Source organism: Pavona decussata, unplaced genomic scaffold, assembly GCF_977016875.1.
Source record: "Pavona decussata unplaced genomic scaffold, jaPavDecu1.1 SCAFFOLD_155, whole genome shotgun sequence".
NCBI lineage: Eukaryota > Metazoa > Cnidaria > Anthozoa > Scleractinia > Agariciidae > Pavona > Pavona decussata.
In genome coordinates, this window is record NW_028145567.1 from 1832501 (window position 1) to 1852176 (window position 19676).

A 19676-nucleotide genomic window follows, 5' to 3' on the forward strand; every position below is an offset into this window, starting at 1 on the left:
GTGTCCATTACATTATTTTGCTGGGAAATAGGATTCAGACATCAGCCGATGGCTGAGACTATCAGACTATCAATTGTCCCACCCCACCCCTTTTTACGATGGATGAACGAACTTAAGGTAAACACCACGGGTGTTCACTGGCAGAGATTTGTTACATGTACATGTATGTCCAGTTGCTAGTGGTTCTTTTACTCCCCACAAGAGTGATCAGTGTTTTCAACTGTTTTGTAAAGTAGTGGACATACTTCTGAAAGCACCGGACGTGAATGTTTTCTTGGCGCTGTAAGGCGCCTCACGAGCACCGAAGGCGCAAGCATCTAGGGGGGTTTGGGGGCATGCTCCCCCAGGAAATTTTTAAAATAGAATACTCAGAAACGCCATTTCCAACGTTTCTGGGACCAAGGAAGCAGTTTCCTAGGCAATGCTGGTGCTCACTAAAATTCTCTTTAAAAAGTAAATTACTGAATTAAAATGGTCAGTTGGTAGGGGGAGGGGGAGGGAGAATGGCAACAACAGAATTTTCATTGGCTTATCATTGCGAATTTATTTGATTTTCAAAACTGTTTGGTAACTTGGGTTGTAGTCCATTCATCAAGAGTGTAGTCTATTCATCAAGGTCCGAGCCAAAAGCTGAATCATCACTGTCTGTGAAACGAAATAGTCACTACAATTCCGTTTAAATGAAGAGGGGAAACCAATAAAATATCCCGCCGCTCAATAAGCAAAGAAAAAAGAGTTATATGGCCGTTTTGAAGAATGTAATTGATTATTCTGTTATCCTCTAGTCAGTATGTTCATGAGACGCCTTAGTAAGAAAAATATATAATACGGTAGTAAAAAACACCATTACTAATCAATTAAGTTCCTGGATAGTTTGGCTACATAATTTGTACAAGTTAAAAGAATTGGAATAATAAATATTGCAAAGACTTTCAGATAACATTTCACATAGCTCGAGTGATGTTTTAGTGTTGTAACCATTGCTTAATGCCCCTATCATCTGCCTCTAAAGGTATCTAGCATAACAACACTGTTTTGCACTCTTTGGATTCTCTTTTACTGTACATTACATATGTCATGTCTTGATGATTAGGCGTGACCTATACCATTTGCAACGTCTTACATGGTTGGTTGAGAGGACAAAGGAACGAACAACAGAACAATCATCCCAACCCCCCAAAAAAGCAGTGCAGCTGCGGGTTATCAGGGTCCAGTGAAAATAGAGCTTTTGAAAGGTGCAGGTCTACTGGATAATTGCCATCATAGTTAATTAAAGGCAATGGTTATGAAACCTGACAAACGTCTTTGTTATATGTTTTTGTTTGCCTTTTTGGCCTTGACCCTGCACAAAGAACAATAGAATTTGGAATGTATTGGAGCAACTGACTAATCGAAACGTTTGTGTTAAGATATTCAACTGTGGTGTGAATGTTAAAACAAAGGATTGTGCAGGGTCGCGGCCCTTCCAACATAAATTGCAGCATCATTGTTTTCATGGCAAGGTTTCCTAACCAGTCCCTCAATGTTTCTGTTGCCATAAACATAAACATGTAGTATATTTTTCTGGTAATTTTTGTCTCCTTTTTGACAGGTTCGGGCTGCTTTTGAAATCCTGACATTGCTCTTTGCATTTTTCTACATCATCATTCTGATCCGAGAGATCATCTTTCAAGAGGGATTTAAAAGTGTCTTCTGGGGAATGGTAAGCTTTTCATTCACAACTTGGGGTCAATAATTTTTATGACTTCAGACTGGATTGAGTGAAACTGCCACCTTGAAATCAAGATCAAATTTGTTGTCCCATTTGTTTGTCATGAACCTTTAGATGGTACATCACAGACTGAAAAGCGAGTAGATACTTGGACAACCTGTTTATTAGTAGATTTCTGCATGTTTTTAATTCTTCTAAACCAGTTCTGATTTAGACTTTTAATTAATTAGCTCTTTGTGTTCCATTATGCTGAGTGAAAGACTTGTTATCACATCCAAAACATTGAATTTGGAACTTAAATTAACTTTTTGCCAATAACGGTCACTGGCCACATTATGAATTTGCTTGAAGTTTTTCGTGATATTTAAATTATTGTTCCTGTTGTACTTGCGTGTGAGGTGAAAGAAAACAGAAGGAAAAGTTTTTAACACATGTACTTCCTTATCAAACTAACATGCTATACACAAGGCAGATGTGAAAAAGTTTAATACAGTTTGATCACACTGGTATATAAATAGTTCACTCTTTCATAGCCCCAAAATGTTTAATCAGTAGCATTTTGAGAACTTGAACATAATCAGATTAACATTGCGTAACTTCGGTGTCTTCTATCTCCACACATCTATCTTACTCTGGTATAATTTTGGATAATAATGACACTCTCTCTTTAAACTTAAAATATTATTAAATGTGTGTGTTATTTTGTTGTTTTCATTCCCAGGTACACAACCCTCTTCGGCTCTTGTTCACACTATCTTGTGTGTTGCTGCTAAGCTCTTTAATAGCTCGGTTCACATGTGACGTTGAACATGAAGACCACATAGTAATAGCTGCCCTCATAATGGCGTGGCCATACTCTCTTACATTTTGCAGGTATAGTTTTGTTATTATGAACCCTTGTATGAGCACGAACGGTACAAATGAATGTTGTGCCGCCAGCAGTAAGGACACAAATGATAGATCAGAGAATTAACTCTGCAGTGTATATTGAACTGCTTAAGTGAACCCATGAATTTCCATAGAGCCTTAGCCCTGGTTAGGAAATGGGAGAAAGTACAAGGCAAAGAAAAATATCTCCAACCTCTCTGGGATTTTTTTCTTTGCCTTGTGCGTGCTCTCATTTCCTCACTAGGGCTAATGCTCAGCAAGGAAATCGGCCATGGGTTCACTTTAGCAGTTTAACATACACTGGAGAGTTAATTTTCCAATGCATCACTTGTATCAGCACCTCTGACAGAGTGAAAGTTTCAGTGATTTCTAATGATCAAATGCTGATCTCAGGCACTGGAGCAGTGGGTTAGAAATATCCAGTGGAACGTCAGAGAGCATTCGTAACCATCTCAGTTGTGTAGAATTTTAGGCCGATTTTCGTTTCGCTCAAAAGGGCCTGAATTTTTTGCATGTTGCCTTCAGTTAAGTCAGAGAACACCACTGTTTCTTTCCGCGCTTATTTACGCTTAGTTTTACAAGAAAACAAGCCAAACTATCGAGTCATCAACTTTGATTAAATTGAGTCCTCATGCCAAACGTCAGACACTTTTAAGTGACACAAACCTAAATTCAACATAATTATATAATACTGACGTTATGCTCCCAGCCCTTCAGTTATTATGTAATATATCAAACACGAGACACAGTGTTTCATCACATATCAAACACTGAGAAGCGAGTTGAAAATACCACGCATAGCGGAGTATTTTTGACGAACTTCGAGGTTTTGATATTGTGATGAAACACTGTGACGAGTGTTTGATATAACTTCTCAAACAAACTGATTTTGAAGGGGAAATTAAGGATGCAAAACCGAGGAGTTTTTCATCAGATATCCAAACAAGTCACGGTGCATGATTTTCTTTGTCTTTGTCTTTTGAATTATTAATGAGTTTGAGAAGGCCAGATAGAAACGTTTGATTTTTTTGTGAGAACTTAAAAAGCCCAGAACCATTATTAATTGGCTTTGTGATGATTTTGTGTGTGTTCTGTTTTGTAGGGGCTTTGCTTTGGTTGGTCCATTTGTGGTTATGATCTACCAGATGCTAAAGAGAGATTTCCTGATTTTCTTTGTCATTTACATGATTTTTGTTATCGGATTTTCACAAGGTGTGTGAAATAAGTTGTTGGTGAAAGACAGCAATTATTACACCAATTAAATGTTGTTGAAATATTGTGAGAAATTGAAACCTTGAAACTTCCATTTTTTGAAGCATCTGAAGAAAAGAGTGATCTCTTGATGGAATCTTTTCATTGGTAACTTCCTTCCTTTCTTTATTTGCTTACAGCCGATCAACAATTTACTTTATTAATCTGTCGAAACTACTACCATGCAGGGACCAGTGGCCTTCTAATTGGGGATACCTACAACCTGCAAATCTGAATTGGGTAGCAGGGATGGCGCAGTGGTGAGAGCACTCTCCTCCCACCAATGTGGCTCGGGTTCAGTTACCCGTGTTGATGCCATATGTGGGTTGAGTTTGTTGTTGGCTCTCGTCCTTGCTCCGATGGTTTTTTTCCAGGTTCTACGGTTTTTCTCCCTCCACAACAACCAATGTTTCCAAATTCCAATTCGACCTGGAAACAGTGGATGAATATCCACTCCGTGGATGTGCCACTGAAATTCCCATTTATTTTTTATTATTAATCTATATTATTTTATTATTATTATTTATAATTAACAATTACAAGTTCTAAGAATAGTAGAAATCGATAAATTACCAAACTTTGTTTAGTAAAACAGTACTGTATTTATAAATGGTGGGTAATATTTGGGTCTTCTTTTGGTTTGATTATTTTTAGCTATGTTCCTTGTCATGATGGGACATGATGACAGAACAGTTCAAGAGAATCTCTTTACACGCTGGTTCTCTGCAGGACTGGGACTCATTGTTCTGTCATTAGGAGAATTTGAGGTGTGATCAGATTTCTTTAGATATGAAACCATTTGGTCGGTCTTGTGGTTAGACGAAAACTTCTAGAATTCCTCCACATATAGTGACAATAGAGAACTTAAGCAACGACGACGGCAACGGCAACGAGTACGCCACAAAACAATAGGTTTAGTGAGCAAAAACAATCGCTCTGCACGTGCGTTGTATGTTTCTGTACATTTCTTTACCGTCATCAGCAAAAGAACAACGTGAAATGACCAAATTCATGGTTTTGTGGAGAACGTGAGCACATGACGGTGAATTTTTCATTATCCTTTCTTACTTGAACGCCGTTCCTATCAATTAAGTTCCCGGATACTTCGCCCACATTGTAGAAGGTGGATCAATTGGAATAATCGCCAAGTGATAGAAGTAACGCGAAGTTATATTTTAAAGTGACGTTTTCGTTGCCGTTGCCGTTGTCTTTGCTTAAGTCATTTTGCGGTTATTCAAAACCCAGTAGGCTTTTGTCTTTATCGATAGAGGTATTTTTCCAGTCAGTGACACAGGCATCTTTGGAAGAAGAAAATCTGAGTTCTCAGTTCCCACATTTCATATTTCGCATTTTTCACATTTCTTGAACATATATGCCACTTATTGACATTCAAATCCTAGCAATATGCAGGATGTTTGTCGGCACATGAACCTAGTTTAATGGCTTTGCTCCCAGAGTATCCTATAGCTCAGTGGTAGAGCATCCGAACTAGTATTCAGAAGGTCTTAGGTTCAACTCCTGATAGGAGCTTTCGGATTTCTTTTTTCCGAGTATGCCTGTGTCACTTTCTAGAATAATATATCATTCTCATTCATTCACCAGGCTGGAAATATACCGTCCATTTATTTCGTAAACCACACGTTCGACATTCAAATCCTAGCAGTATGCAGGATATTTGTCCCTTGCATCTAGTTAAATGGCCTGTGCTCCCAGTGGTAGAGCATCCGAGCTATTAATCGGAAGGTTATAGGTTTGATTCCTTAGTTCTGTTGAGCGAACTTGGGTTTTCGTTTTCCGAGTATGGCTGTGTCACTGTCTGAAAAACTTCCTCTATCATTTATTCACCAGGCTTAAAACATAACATCGTACCTCTTTCACATGGTGCGTAGTCTTGTTTTTATTATATAACAGTTGCCTAGATTTTCTGTTTTCAGGAATTGTACAATCAAGTGGTAAACTCCAACTCGCCATTCAGGCTTTTGGGATTGGTAAGACGTTCCTAGCATAGTTTGGATTGACTTTCAACTTTTGGGGGCTGTATGACAAAACAGGCAATCATTTAAAGGGACTATATAGTTCACACTTGCACAAGTGAAAATCTTAAAATAATAGTCCACTTTTCTTAATAGTTACTATACTAGTTTCCGAAAACTGCAAGTGTCTTTGGCTACATATGGTCAAGAAGAATTGCTAAACAAACTACTAACAACCTGTTATCCCTCTTAATAAATCGGTTGATATCTTCCTCTCTCTGTTTAAAGAGCATTTCATTTAAAGAGAGGGTACTTAGTAAAATCTCAACGCAGTTTTGTGAAAATCACCCAGAAGTAGCCCCTTAATTTTCACTTTTGACACATTCACCACCAACAATAACACGAAAAGCACCCAGTTGGTTTGATGACTGGATCGGTTAGAACGTGTCACTGCTGTTGCAAGGTTACTAGTTCCAGCTTAGGTTCAGGCTTTCCGCTCAGCTGCTTAAGTTGTTGGAGTCTGAAATAGAGCATCTGTTTCATGGTTGAATCGTTTGGCTGCATTGAAAAAGATATGACCATCCCATAAATTCAATTTGAGAGATGGCATTTTAGAAACTCTGAACCTAACAAACGGTTTTGTCTCACAAACCGTTATTATCGTTTTAGGGAACTCTTTACACATTGAAATAAGGAACTGTACCTCAGTTGATATTTTTAAAAGTTAGTTAAAACGTTTTTCTTTTTAAACGAAGATTTAGTTAATGTCTAGTTAATTTTCACATGTGTACACAATTTTTTTGTACATATTTTTAACACCCTTGTTTTTGTAATGTAGTTTTTTCACTTTTTTTAAAAACCTTAGAACTTTTGGATTTGGGTGCTATTTTAATTGTCATTTTAATCTCATACCTCTTCACTATTTTGTGCTGGTCTCCATTTTACCAGAGATCTAGTAACATGTAAACTTGTTTGACTGGTTTTCCTTTGGTTTCAGATCATGTTTTTCCTATTTATCATCCTCGGTGCCCTGTTGATTGTAAACATGCTGATTGCCATGATGGGAAACACCTACCTTAAAGTTGCAGAAACCGAAAAGGAATGGACCCGACAGGTAGAGTTGTTTGCGTTTGAACACTTAACTTGAACGAGAAACATTGTTTCTACATAAGAAACGACTTACTTACACTGAAGCAATTGTTCTAGCATGCCAAAATGAACAGCAATTGTTATACGTTTATCCGGTGGACCACCTATTTCGATGTTTGTGGAGTTTGTGGATGAAATGCTAACGTGTGACCATTCAAAAAAAAGTACTGAATAGTATTTTCCTACATGTATGATTTTACAAGTAAGGTGATTTTAATTTGAAGATTCATGGATGAAATTCAATCTGCTACTCAGTACTTTTGTGAGCAGAATACCACGAGAGGATAGTAAAAACAGCAGTACACAAAGTGGCTTTGTTGACACCACATAGCTTTACATTTTAATGTAATAGGACATTTTCACTTGGCATCATTTCTCTACAACCGTCACAATCCTACAGTTGTTTCTTTTCTCATGCTTATTAGAACTATTGTTCTTTGCTGTCTCTTGAGAGTATAGTACTGGGCAGCACGTTCCTACTGTACTCTTTAGTGTGCTGTAAAAGACAGTCATACCTTTCGAGTCTGGATAAAATCCTAAAGTGTGACCATTCAAATGAAAGCCATTGAGCAGTGCGCTATGCAAGGTAGTTATATACATGTAAGTTTGCGTTTCTGGACGAAATCCTAAAGCGTCACTACTCATTTGAAAGGCGTTGAACAGTACATTTCTGTGGTGCTGTTTATTGTGCTGTACAAGTTGATTCCAACTTTCGAGTTTGTGGATGAAATTCGAAAGTGTGACCATTCAAATGAAAAGTACTGAGTAGTATTTCCCTACATGTAGGATTTTACACGTAAGATGATTTGAATTTGAAGATTCATGGATGAAATTCAATCTGCTACTCAGCACTTTTGTTCGCTAGTCTTAATGTTTCTAGATGTTTTGTATTTATATTATCTTACCCTGGTGTAATTTTGTTTAGCGGTGACAGCTGTAAGTCACTTGGCTTCTGAGACTTTTTCCCTCAACACGTAAAAAAACACGTAACATGTGCAAAATAGGTCTACACCGTATGGATTGATGAAATGTGTTTGTTACAGTGGGCGCGGATTGTGCTGGCCACAGAGCGCATGCTCACACCGAAACAGAGGCTCGCAGCACAGAAATTGTATTCACAGAGCCTGGGTGCTACAGGCGAGAGGGCGCTGATCATGAGACTCCGGAATCACGAAAATCGCCAGCAGGTACATAGAAAGAGTATTGCAACTTTTAGACGATGACAGGCAAAAGTGCGACCTTTTAAATTAAATTGTGTACTTTTGTGGAGAGTGATTATAATGTATTAGAACAGAATTTGAGAATGGCTGCTTGGAAACTTCAATCAATCAATCAATCAATCAATCAATCAATCAATCAATCAATCAATCAATCAATCAGTCAGTCAGTCAGTCAGTCAGTCAGTCAGTCAGTCAATCAATCAGTCAATCAATCGGATTCGTGAACTTGAAAGACAAAATTAGCCACTGATGTCACGAGAGGATAGTGGAAACATTGGTACACAAAGTGGTTTTGTTGACACCACATAACTTTAAATTGAATGTAATAGGACATTTTCACTTGGCATCATTTCACTGCAACTATCAGAATCCTACAGTTGTTTCTTTTCTCATGCTTATTACAACTATTGTTCTTTGCTGTCCACTAGGATTACAAAATTTAAATTTGAGAGGGAAAACGAAATGAATTCTGGTAGTTATAGTTAAATGACGTCATCATGAAGCTGGCCTATTGAGAGCGACCATTGTAACCCACTGGATGTTCTTAAAGGGTGTTAATCTTTTCTAGAGTCAAGTTTCCCATGATCCAAAGCAGCAGGCAAAAGCCAAGAAGAAGGCCTCTGTAACGTTTCCACGAAAAGACTACGATTGGCTGGACACGGACTTTTGATTGTTTGGACATGACGGGGTGACAATTACGATGTCAAGGGGTTAGGTCACGCTATTTTTAATGATTTTTTATTGCTGTTGTCCTTGAAATGGTCTCCTCTTAATTTTTGGTCTGGCATTAGACCAGTAAACAAAACATATCATACATGAAAAGAGGCTTAAGACGATAGTTGTTTGAAGTATGGTTTCATTTGCATCAGTCTGAAATGCCTCGTGCCGATTGTTGCCTTTTTGGTTAAAGACAAATAGAGTAGAAAAATCATATGTGGTTATTTTGATTAGGCCCTCCATTTCTGGGCATTGTGCTTTAGTCTTCCTGTAAACATAATCAACCAGCCGGGGAAAAACGGGAGGGAGGGTGGGTACATCTTTATGTAGGCTATTAATAACGTCTTAACCCAAAATGGTAACGAATGGGGGCAACAGGTGGCGTTGTAAATTCACTCTTAAAGGGAGTGAAGACAAGGGAAGGTTTCAGTATTTAAGACTGTCTTCCAAGGTCTTTTTTTGTATCAGTTCAAACCCTTTCAAGTCTCATATGATTCTAACACCAATTTTTTAGAGCATTTCTACAAACGTCGGTCTTACACAACCAGTAACAGTAATTATTAAATTCTCAGCCTCGGATATTGCATTTCTAGCGTTCTGATTGGTTCCCTAAATCTCGGTTATCAGCTCATATACCGTAGTTTGACCTTATATGGGAAACGAAAGCCCCAGGTGTCGCTAAGCTAAATTTTTTTTCGGCGGGAAGCAAAATTTTCTTCGGAAAAATGTAGAAAAAAAAAAAGAAAAAGAAAGAAATACCAAACAATGCCATCTCGATATAACAACAATAAAAGCCACAAAGTTCGGTATGACACTATTTAATGGTACGTATCTCTGAAGTTTCCTTTAAAATCTTCAAAATTGCAAGATTTTACGATTTTTAGATCACATAACAACGACAATAACAACCGGTTACCTTCAAAAATTTCAGGATGGCTTGCAAATCCTGACGGTAAGAGGTTAAAGCCAATTGAAGAAATTTCTCAGGAAGAGCTTCATGCCTGCCTTTATGTTTTTACGAATTTACGAGGACTCCACATGGTTCATCTATGAAATTCGTACGAGCGGCGGCCATAATCACCACTCAGCAAAACATTTGCACTAATGTGCACAGCTCTTACGCTTCTCAAATAAGCTTGAAGTTTAAAAACTTGCAATGAATGCTTGTCTCAGTGCGGTTGTACCTCGTACACTTGGACTTGCCTGAAGTGTTTTAAATCGTCTGCGAGGAATTCAGTTCAGCATGAAAAAAGCCGTCCTTGCCCTGATCTCTTCCTTCGCTCGGCACCACACAACAGAACATTTGCTCAAATGTGCACAACTATTACGCTTCTCGATGAGTTGGAACTTCAAAAGCACTTGAATGCTAGTCTCAGAAAATTCAGTAAACTTCAACAGCAATGTCCAAACGCGGAGAATTTAATAAAACAATTATTCCATTCGCGCTTGTTGGATATGAGATTGGTTATAGCCAACTCGGCGCTTCGCGCCTCGTTGGCTATTTACCATCTCATATCCAACGCGCGCTCATGGAATAATTGTTAAATATTGCATCACGTCTGGATGTATTAATCTTCCACATCTGCATATCACACTGTCTGAAAATGACGTGACACTTCGACAATGGCATGAATTAACTTTTTGCTTTCAACCAATAAGAATGAAAGTAGCGAGCTAAATGTATAATAATACGTTGTTGTTTATCTATGATTCTCAACATATAATGATTGATGTTCATGGAATTGTTCTTTATATGTAAACATAGTTGCTTGAAATAGCGTGACCTCACTGATAATTTTTTTCTTCACACGTTCTTTCCTATTCGCTGTCATAGTTGTGTACTCTGATTGCACAGCCTCGCTCCCAGGCTCCCATTCCGGTTTACGAGAGAAAAGCCCTAAAAACAAGATTGCCGATTGTGCAGACATAATAAGCTAAAATTACCCAGAATTCCATTTTGTGCTTCATTTATGGTTCATACATTTGAGCAGACAACGTTGCTTCAATTTTTGGGGGTACTTAGGAATGCCTCCTTCTCAGTTAACTGGGTACGTGAGGACATTTTTTGTCCAACTATCACACTGAGTATGATAGTAAGTACACTATACTTGTGCTGTGCTTTTGAGGTTTATACCTTGAAATATCCCACGAGTAGTTCAATAATATTGCCGTTTTCAATACACTGTATGGACTCAATCTTTTGTGGGAACTTGTAAATAGAGAACCTGCCCTGATCAACCGATAACATTGATAATTGATAAAAATCGATATTAGTCCACGATATATAATCATCATCATATATCCTTTTCGTGCCTCGTGGCACATAGGGCCTTCACAGAGCTTCTCCACTCCTCTCTATTGGTTGCTGCGGTCCGCACCTCCTCCCACGATCTCCAACCTGCTTCTTGCCTTTCTTTCTCTACTGTCCGTCTCCAGGTGGTTTTTGGTCTTCCCCTTCTCCTTTTACCTTCTGGTGCCCAGCTCATGGCAACATTGCAATCATCATTGCGATCTTTCCTAAGAATATGGCCAATCATTTTCCATCTTCGAGACATCACTTCCACACTCAGTGGCTTCATGCTTGCTCTTTCCAGTAGCTCTTTGGTACTGACATGGTCTTGCCATCGGATTCGGAAGATCTTACGTAGGCATCTATTATGGAACACATTCACTGCTTTATCATCTCCTTTGTTCATCTTCCATGTCTCAGATCCATAGAGTAACACTGGCACTACCAGTGTTTTATACAGCCTCAGTTTTGTTTTCCTCGAGATGTTATTAGAGATCCAGATCTTCTTTAGTTTGTTAAAGGCACCTCTGGCTTTCGATAACCTGTTCTTCAAGTCCTTCATACCGCCTCCCTCTTTACAAACTTTCGCCCCCAAGTACACAAACTCTTCGACATCTTCAATATCCTGCCCATTTATTATGATGTTTTCTTGGTTCCTTGCATTGATCCTCATCGTTTTTGTCTTTTCTCCGTTGATTTTGAGTCCCACCCGTCTGGCCTCTTCGTCCAGCCTTGTCGTTTTATCCTGAATCTGCTGCTTGGTGGATGAAAGCAGAGCTATATCGTCCGCAAAGTCCAAGTCGTCCAGTTTTGAAGTAAACTTCCACCTAATACCGTTTTCACCACTGCCAACCGCTCTTCGCATTACCCAATCCATAACAATCAAGAACAAGAATCCCGACATATTGCATCCTTGTTTTACCCCAGTTTTTATGTCAAACCACTCACATGTTTCCCCCTGATCTTCTACAGCACACTTGAAGCCGTCATAAAATACTCTTACCATTTTCACGATCTTCTCCGGGATTCCATACTTAGCCATTATTACCCACAGGCTTTCTCGGTGGATAGAATCAAAAGCCTTCTCAAAGTCTACGAAGTTCAGGTACAGGGTTGCCTGCCATTCGCTGACCTGCTCAATAATGTTCCGCAGGATGAAGATCTGGTCTGTTGTACCCCTCCCCTTTCTATAACCTGCCTGTTCCTTCCTCAGCCTTCTATCCACTCCATTTCTCACTCGCTCTATGATGATTCTACCGAGTACCTTCCCCACAACGGACAGTAAGGTTATTCCTCTCGAATTTTTGCATTCTTTGAGATTCCCTTTCTTCGGCAACTTGATAATTAGCCCTTGCTTCCAGGGTTGGGGGATCTTCTCAAACGTCCATACTTTTCCCAACAACTGATGGATTTTTGTTGCTGAAAACTCTATGTTTGCTTTCAATAGTTCGGCCGTGATAGAGTCAGTTCCTGGCGCTTTCCCATTCTTCAATCTTTTTATAGCTTGTTTGACTTCACCTAAAGTTGGTTCACTGATTGAGATCTCTTCAATGACGTCATTTAGTTCTAATTCATATACCTCATCACTTAAGACTGGGTTTTCTGGTTGGTCTCTATTGAGTACTTCTTTAAAGTGCTCCGTCCATCGTGCCTGTACTTCGCCTTTTTTATTGAGAAGGTTTCCATTTTTGTCAAACACTGCTGTGCTTTGCTTAGGTTTTTCATTGCATAATATCTTGGTGAGCCCGTATAGTGTCTTCATGTGTTGGTTTCCTGCAGCCTCCTCCGCCTCACAAGTGATCTTCTCCATCCATTTCTTTCTGTCTGTCTTTATGCTTCTCTTCACTTCCCTGTTCTTTTCTGCATACTTGGCCCTAAGCTGCTTCTTAACCCTTTCTGACCGTGTTCCCAGGATCTTCCTATTAATTTCCTCTCTTTGGTCTATGAGGCTCCATGACTCCTCACTTATCCACGGCTTCTTCTTCTTCCGAGGTCTACCTAAGACTGATTCCGCCACCGCTGTATATGCCTTCTTCATCACCTCAAAGTCTTGTTCCACTTCTTCGCTTTCTTCAACTGCTGTTTCCTCATTCTCCAGGACTTGGTACCTATTTTGCAAGGCAACGTTAAACCGCCGTAACACCTCTTCATTCCTCAACCTTGCTGTATCGTACTTGACTCTACATCTTTTCTTCCCTGCTGTTTGTTTACTCAATCTCAACTTGACTACTGTACATACAAGATGGTGGTCGCTTCCGATATCTGCAGACCTGTATACTCTCGTATCTTTCACCGAATTCCTAAATCGCCTGCTGATTAGTACATGGTCTATCTGGTTCATGGTATTCCCATCGGGGGAAACCCACGTTACTTTGTGGATGGTCTTATGAGGAAACAATGTCCCTGTTATAACTAGTTCATTCATATCACACATATCGCAAAGCCTTTCTCCATTATCATTTCTTTGCCCCAGCCCATGTTTACCCATCACACTTTCATACGCCCAGTTGTCGTTTCCAACCTTAGCATTCATGTCCCCCGTGACAATTAACATATCATGCTCATTGACACTGTCTAGCACATCCTGTAGCCTCCCATAGAACTCATCTTTTATCTGCTCATCTGTATCTTCAGTGGGTGCATATACATGTATGATCGTGAGTTTTATGTATTTGGAATAAAATCTGGCTTGAATAACCCTTTCGCTGATCGGAGTCCATTCCATCAGAGATTGTGCTGCATGTTTTGACATCAGTATGCCGACTCCCTCTCTATGGTTGTCATCATCCCTTCCGGAGTAAATGATGGTTTCACCCTCTGCAAGTCGCATTGTTCCTTGTCCTGTCCAGTGTGTTTCACTGATGCCCATTACGTCTATACCTCTCTTTGTCATTTCTCTCGCCGCCTGTGCAATGTTGCCACTCCTGTAAAGCGTCCTTACGTTCCAGTTTCTATCTTCATGGTGTATTTAGGGTGTATCAGTGGCTTGATCAGCCCGGAGGCGTCCTGCTGGCTTTGGCTCCCGTGCGTCATTAACTCTCTCCGATGAGGTACTGCCACAGTTCCCCTTTGAAATAGTGAATTCACTCTTCTTCTGGTTTCTGTAATAATTGTTTTTTTTTACGGAAGAGGGTTATCAGCCCTCTGCCCAACCCCCAACCTGGAGGGCCAGGGGGATCACTCTTTGTCTGGCCCCTACCCTTTGACCTGTTTGGCATGGGTGTCCCTGCCAGGAGTACAAGACTCCAGCCAACATAGCTCTAGGGGTCACTGGAGCACGCAAGCCGCCTCACCGCGACAAGGTGGCGATCCCAATCAAGGCGGACGATATATAATAGATTTCATCAAATGATGGTAATTGTGATCAGTTGAAAAAGGGAAATTGTGACTTTAATTTTTTTAATTTTTGTCGTTTGCCATCACTTGTAATCCAATTAATCGCTGCTTACATGCAGTTGTATTTGAGTGACTCAGTAACTTGTTCATTCACATTTTAAGGTGCGTTTCCACATTCTCATTCTTTTGTGAGGCCATAAACATGTAAACAATCTGACGTTATCTGCGAGTATCTGTGATAGATCATTTTATGGTTGTTCCTAGAGACCTAGCCTTTGAGTGGAGTCGACGTTGTTTTGATACAAACCTCTGTGCTTTATATGCACATATAAACTAGTTAGCATAGGAAAAACATGATTTTTAAATGTAAAGCAGTGTGCTTTGTATCAATACAAATTTAACTCCAGCCAAGCTTCCCCGCAAAGACAAGGTCAACAATTACACAACTGTAAAATGGGCTATTGTGATGATCAGGCATAGGTGTTGACTGCATTTACTGCTGGTGAAGGTCGACATTATTTATTTCAATTAAGGAATTTTACCTGTGCCTATCATTTGATGGATTGCAATGGATATCAATTAATTATTGTTTGAAATTGATTGCCCAATTGAGTAATGTTAATTGTTACACCAATTTTCATCAATTGGACAGGACTAGATAAGTCAGTTGGGCATTGCACAACCATTTTATCCCCGCTCAGATAGGTGACAGAAGTGACCCAACAGAACTGGAAAGCAGTAAATATTCGGTAGCCTCCAGTTTTCTTATTGGCTCCCTACTATCCGTTGTGTGTGATAAAATGGTATTTTTAACTTATCAGAATTGTATTTATACTAAATGCTCTTGTATTTAGATACTATTTATTGTGATATTTAAATTTTTATACACCTGAATTTCACCGAAAAGTGCCACTAATTGCAAAATAAATGTTTTTGTTTTTCATTATCCTGATGTGATGATTGCTCTATCTGTGAGGACGCCTTTGTTCAAAGTGAGGACTGGATTAAGAAATAAGTTTACAAATCGTCAACATAAACTCTGGACCAGAATAATTTACTCATGAACAAGTAATTTCCTAAAAGAAACCAAATTTTATCAATAATTCTTGAAGAGTCTTTCTAAGCTGCAACTGAAATTCATGAAGGCAAGACTAAATAAAATTGAAAACTAAATTATTTGTAAAGTTTAAACTTACTTAAATTTGTTGTTGTTTAAACCTTGAGGCTAAAACAACTAAAAGAACGAAATACTGATTCATTAACCATTGGTCATCAACAAAATGTAAGCGGTCATTCATCATTTGTGAGAAAAAAACCCGCTAAAAATACAAACTGTGGTCTCTAATCACAAACACACTTATTCTATTGAAAGCTTGTAAAAGAATATTTGTCTCGCCTCCAAAAATCGACTTTTTTCCAAGTGGTTAGTCCAGGAATTTTGTTTAAAAATGACCAAATTTTGAAGTCGTCATTTTTTTACTTGTTTAAGATTCTAGGGATCTCGGCGTGTCATAAAACTCCCTTGGGAATCATCTTAAAGTGAAAATAACGCCGTGACAAAGAATTTTCTGTTTAACTCTCACACTGACTTCATCTTTTGTGGGGTATTCCTTTGTCCCTGTTCCCTTGGGAGGTCTAACAATTGTCTTAGGGACGTTTCAGACACACTTACTCTATTGGAAGCTTTTAAAAGAATATTTCTGTCGGGTCCAAAAATCGAGTTTTTTCCAAGGGGTTAGTTCAGGGTTTTTGGTCAAAAATAACCAAATTTTGAAGTCGGCAATTTTAACTTCTTTATGATTCTAGGGATCTCGTCGTGTCATAAAACTCCCTTGGGAATTATTTGAAAGTCAAAATAACGCGCTGGCAATGAATTTCCTGTTTAACTGTGATGCTGACTTTACCTTTTTTCTCGTATTTCTTTGTCCCTGTTCCGTTGGGAGGCCTAAAAATTGTCTGAGGGGACGTTTCTAAACACTCTTATTCTATTAGAAGCTTTTAAAAGAATATTTGTCTCGCGTCCAAAAATCGACTTTTTTGGAAGGGTTTCGTCCAGGGATTCTGGTCAAAAATGACCAAATTTTAAAGTCGGTATTTTTAACTTTTTTATGATTCTAGGGATGTCGGCGTGTCGTAAAACTCCCATGGGAATCATTTTAAAGTGAAAAAATAACGCCCTGACAAAGAATTTTCTGTTCAACTCTCATACTGGCTTTATCTTTTGTGGGGTATTTCTTTGTCCCTGTTCCCTTGGGAGGTCTAACAATTGTCTTAAAGGACGTTTTAGACACACTTATTCTATTGGAAGCTTTTAAAAGAATATTTGTCTCGGGTCCAAAAATCGACTTTTTTCCAAGGGGTTACTCTAGGGTTTTTGGTCAAAAATGAGAAAATTTTGAAGTCGGCATTTTTAACTTGTTAAGTCGGCATTTTTAACTTGTTGATGATTCTAGGGATCTCTGCGTGTCATAAAATTCCCATGGGAATCATTTTAAAGTGAAAGTAACGCCCTCACAATGAATGTTCTGTTTAACTGTCATACTGACTTTATCTTTATTCTGGTATTTTTTTGTTTCTGTTTCCTTAGGAGGCCTAAAAATTGTGTCAGGGGACGTTTTCAGACACTCTTATTGTATTGGAAGCTTTTAAAAGAATAGTTGTCTCGCGTCCAAAAATCGACTTGTTTCCAATGGGTTAGTCCAGGGTTTTTGGTCAAAAATGAGCAAATTTTGAAGTCGGCATTTTTAACTTTTTTATGACTCTAAGGATCTCTGCGTGTCGTAAAACTCCGTTGGGAATCATTTTAAAGTGAAATTAACGCCCTGACAAAGAATTTTCTGTTCAACTCTCATACTGACTTTATCTTTATTCTGGTATTTTTTTGTATCTGTTCCCTTAGGAGGCCTAAAAATTGTCTCAGGAAACGTTTTCAGACACTCTTATTCTATTGGAAGCTTTTAAAAGAATATTTGTCTCGCGTCCAAAAATCGACTTTTTCCAAGGGGTTAGTCCAGGGCTTTTGGTCAAAAATGAGCAATTTTTGAAGTTGGCATTTTTAACTTTTCTATGACTCTAGGGATCTCTGCGTGTCGTAAAACTCCGTTGGGACTCATTTTAAAGTAAAATTAACGCCCTGACAAAAAAATTTCTGTTTAACTCTCATACTGACTTCATATTTTGAGGGTTAATTCTTTGTCCCTGTTTCCCTGCGAGGCCTAAAAATTGTCTCAGGGGATGATTTCAGACACACCTATTCTATTGGAAGCTTTTAAAAGAATATTTGACTCGCGTCCAAAAATGGCCTTTTTTTAAGGGGTTAGTCCAGGGTTTGTGGTCAAAAATGAGCAAATTTTGAAGTCGGCATTTTTAACTTGTTTATGATTCTAATGATCTCGGCGTGTCGTAAAACTCCCTTGGGAATCAATTTAAAGTGAAAATGACGCCCTGACAAAGAATTTTCTGTTTAACTCTGATACTGACGTCATCTTTTGTCCGGTATTTCTTTGTCCCTGTTCCCTTGGGAGGCCTAAAAATTGTCTTTAGGGACGTTTTCAGACACTCTTATTCTATTGGAGGCTTTTAAAAGAATATTTGTCTCGCGTCCAAAAATCGACTTTTTTTCCAAGGGGTTAGTCCAGGGTTTTTGGTCAAAAATGTGCAAATTTTGAAGTCGGCATTTTTAACTAGTTTATGATTCTAGGGATCTCTGCGTGTCATAAAACTCCCATGGGAATCATTTTAAAGTGAAAATAACGCCCTCACAATGAATGTTCTGTTGAACTGTCATACTGACTTTATCTTTATTCTGGTATTCTTTTGTTTCTGTTTCCTTAGGAGGCCTAAAAATTGTGTCAGGGGACGTCTTCAGACACACTTATTCTATTGGTAGCTTTTAAAAGAATATTTGTCCCGCGTCCAAAACTTGAGTTTTTTCCAAGGGGTTAGTTCAGGGTTTTTGGTAAAAAATGAGCAAATTTTGAAGTCGGCATTTTTAACTTGTTTATGATTCTAGGGATCTCGGCGTGTCGTAAAACTCCCTTGGGAATCATTTTAATGTGAAAATAACGCCCTGACAAAGAATTTTCTGTTTAACTCTCATACTGACTTCATCTTTTGTCTGATATTTCTTTGTCGCTGTTCCCTTGGGAGGCCTACAAATTGTCTCTGGGGACGTTTTTAGACACTCTTATTCTATTGGAAGCTTTTAGAAGAATATTTGTGTCGCGTCCAAAAATCGACTTTTTTCCAAGGGGTTAGTCTAGGGTTTTTGGTCAAAAATGAGCAAATTTTGAAGTCGGCATTTTTAACTTGTTTATGATTCTAGGGATCTCTGCGTGTCATAAAACTCCCATGGGAATCATTTTAAAGTAAAAATAACGCCCTGACAATGAATTTTCTGTTTAACTCTCATACTGACTTTATCTTTATTCTGGTATTTTTTGGTATCTGTTCCCTTAGGAGGCCTAAAAATTGTCTCAGGGGACGTTTTCAGACACTCTTATTATATTGGAAGCTTTTAAAAGAATATTTGTGTCGCGTCCAAAAATCGACTTTTTTCCAAGGGGTTAGTCCAGGGTTTTTGTCAAAAATAACCAACTTTTGAAGTCGGCAATTTTACTTCTTTATGATTCTAGGCATCTCGTCGTGTCATAAAACTCCCTTTGGAATTATTTGCAAGTCAAAATAACGCGCTGACAATGAATTTCCTGTTTAACTGTGATACTGACTTTACCTTTTTTCCGCATTTTTAACTTGTTTATGATTCTAGGGATCTCGGCGTGTCGTAAAACTCCCTTGGAAATCATTTTAAAGTGAAAATAACGCCCAGACAAAGATTTTTTTTTTTAACTCTCACACGGACTTCATCTTTTGTGGGGTATTTCTTTGTTCCTGTTCCATTGGGAGGCCTAAAAATAGTCTCGGGGGACCTTTTCAGAGACACCTATTCTAGTGGTAGTTGAATATTTGTCTCGCTTCCAAAAATCGACTTTTTTCCAGGGGTTAGTCCAGGGTTTTTGGTCAAAAATAACCAAATCGTGAAGGCGGCATTTTTTATTTTTTTTATGATTCTAGGGATCTCGGCGTGTCGTAAAACGCCCTCATTTTAAAGTGAAAATAACGCCCTGACAAAGAAGTTTCTG

At 38.7% G+C, this 19676-nt stretch overlaps 1 protein-coding gene across 1 annotated transcript in view; it reads left to right on the forward strand.

Moving 5' to 3' along the window:
- The window catches only part of LOC146465802 (transient receptor potential cation channel subfamily V member 5-like), a 30963-nt gene extending 19773 nt beyond the window's left edge, over nt 1-11190 (forward strand). Inside the window, exons 11-18 of the mRNA XM_085128003.1 lie at nt 1592-1702; nt 2433-2584; nt 3702-3811; nt 4505-4617; nt 5785-5838; nt 6821-6937; nt 8016-8159; nt 8761-11190. Of these exons, the coding sequence (XP_084984129.1) occupies nt 1592-1702; nt 2433-2584; nt 3702-3811; nt 4505-4617; nt 5785-5838; nt 6821-6937; nt 8016-8159; nt 8761-8862 (903 nt within the window). The 3' untranslated portion in view covers nt 8863-11190. The remainder of the gene's footprint in view (nt 1-1591; nt 1703-2432; nt 2585-3701; nt 3812-4504; nt 4618-5784; nt 5839-6820; nt 6938-8015; nt 8160-8760) is intronic.
- Nucleotides 11191-19676: the final 8486 nt, after the last annotated feature.